At 46.2% G+C, this 1,651-nt stretch overlaps 1 protein-coding gene across 1 annotated transcript; it reads left to right on the forward strand.

Moving 5' to 3' along the window:
- Positions 1–382: 382 nt before the first annotated feature.
- On the forward strand, positions 383–1,651 carry JN550_002940 (uncharacterized protein; the record flags this gene model as incomplete). The annotated part of the gene is made up of 2 exons (XM_049314288.1): positions 383–510; positions 799–1,651. The coding sequence occupies 2 exons, from the start codon at positions 383–385 to the stop codon at positions 1,649–1,651; spliced, it is 981 nt and encodes a 326-aa protein (XP_049174775.1).

A 1,651-nucleotide genomic window follows, 5' to 3' on the forward strand; every position in this document is an offset into this window, starting at 1 on the left:
GGGATAAAGGATTACTATAATTATAATAATCTAACCAATATTAATAAGGAAATGAATAGATATATAATAAAAGGGATTTCCTAGTTATATAAATAGTCATTATTTTAATAATTAATTTAAATATCTATCTTACTTATAAGTGAGGCCTATCAAACCTGGACGACTATATTTATAACTTCGTTTATAGACCTTTATTTTATCTTATTCAGTATACAGGCTATAGACTATAGCCGCCCTCGAGACTAACGTCCCCTGTTAATATAAACCCACGTACCTATATCTCTTTACGGTTTATCCTAAAAAGTATATTCGTCATATTTTAATCACTTTTATTTAGGTACGTTATTCTCGAACTAACTGAGTAATATCTCTATCAGGCAAAATGGCACCATCCACCCCCAGCGGAAGCTCCGTGGACAACCCCACGGGAGGACCCGACGTCTTTAAGATGATACGGCAACTACAGAAAGCCCTCGACACCGTCAAGAGTGATAACGAGCAACTCACTGCGTAACTCGTTACTGTCAATAGCACGTAACGAGGAGGCGGCAGCGGAGGTTACAAACTCGCACCCCCCCAGTCATATAGTGGGAAGGACGGAGGCATTTAAGGATTCCTCACCCAAACACGAGCCTATCTACGCTTCTATAACGGGACCATCATCACCGAACCCGACAAGATCCTATACGTCGCCGGATTCCTCAAAGAAGACGCCCTCGACTGGTTTGAACCAACCATAAAGGATTATCTTAATAACAGCGAGGACCGACAAAAAGACGACACATAGAAGGTGTTCAGCGACTACGGCGAATTTGAGAGACGCCTACGAGCAACCTTTAGTAACCCGGACGAAGTCCGCATTGCCGAACGAAGGCTCATACAACTCAAACAACGCGGATCGGCCGCTAAATACGCATCCGAATTTAAACAAATCGCATCCAAAACCGAATGGAGCGACGACGATACACTCATGACGCTCTTTTACGCAGGACTGCGAGAAGACGTAAAAGACGAAGTCTCAAAGGAAGACAGACCCGACGAATTCGACAGCTACGTCGAAAGAATCGTCAAAATCGACAACCGCCTGTATGAGAGAAGACTCGAGAAACGAGGATCCAAGAGCGAGCCACACACCCCGCGTATTAAAGCAAACACCGGGAAGCCGCGACAAAACCATCACCGGGGCAGCGATAACCGACACCCCCCACGCAACCAAAAATGGCAGAATAGAACCTCCCATGGACATCACAGCGGACCAATAGACCTCGACGCGACCAGACACGACAAAGGTCGCAGGGACAAGGACACGGCAAGTGTTACATGTTACAACTGCGGCAAGAAGGGGCACTACGCCAACAAATACCGACAGAAACGCAAATTCCAGCCCGTACCGGAAGGCAACCGGCAAGCCAACGCCCTTTACCGAGGAGAGAATAACCATGACACTCTCCCAAACGCCAACAAAACCATCGCGATAATGCGACGAGAACCACTCGGACCTTATATAGCCGACACCAATAACGATAACGAAAGAAACTACCTCATCGCACAAACCGAGGAAGAGGTACGACAGGACGCCATTAACAACATGGACCCAGTTAAGAAACTCGAGTACAGACTCCGGAACGCGAACATCGAAGACATCCCTTAG

The sequence above is a fragment of the Neoarthrinium moseri genome, assembly GCF_022829205.1.
Source record: "Neoarthrinium moseri strain CBS 164.80 chromosome Unknown scaffold7_Wmoseri_CBS_16480, whole genome shotgun sequence".
Classification (NCBI taxonomy): domain Eukaryota; kingdom Fungi; phylum Ascomycota; class Sordariomycetes; order Amphisphaeriales; family Apiosporaceae; genus Neoarthrinium; species Neoarthrinium moseri.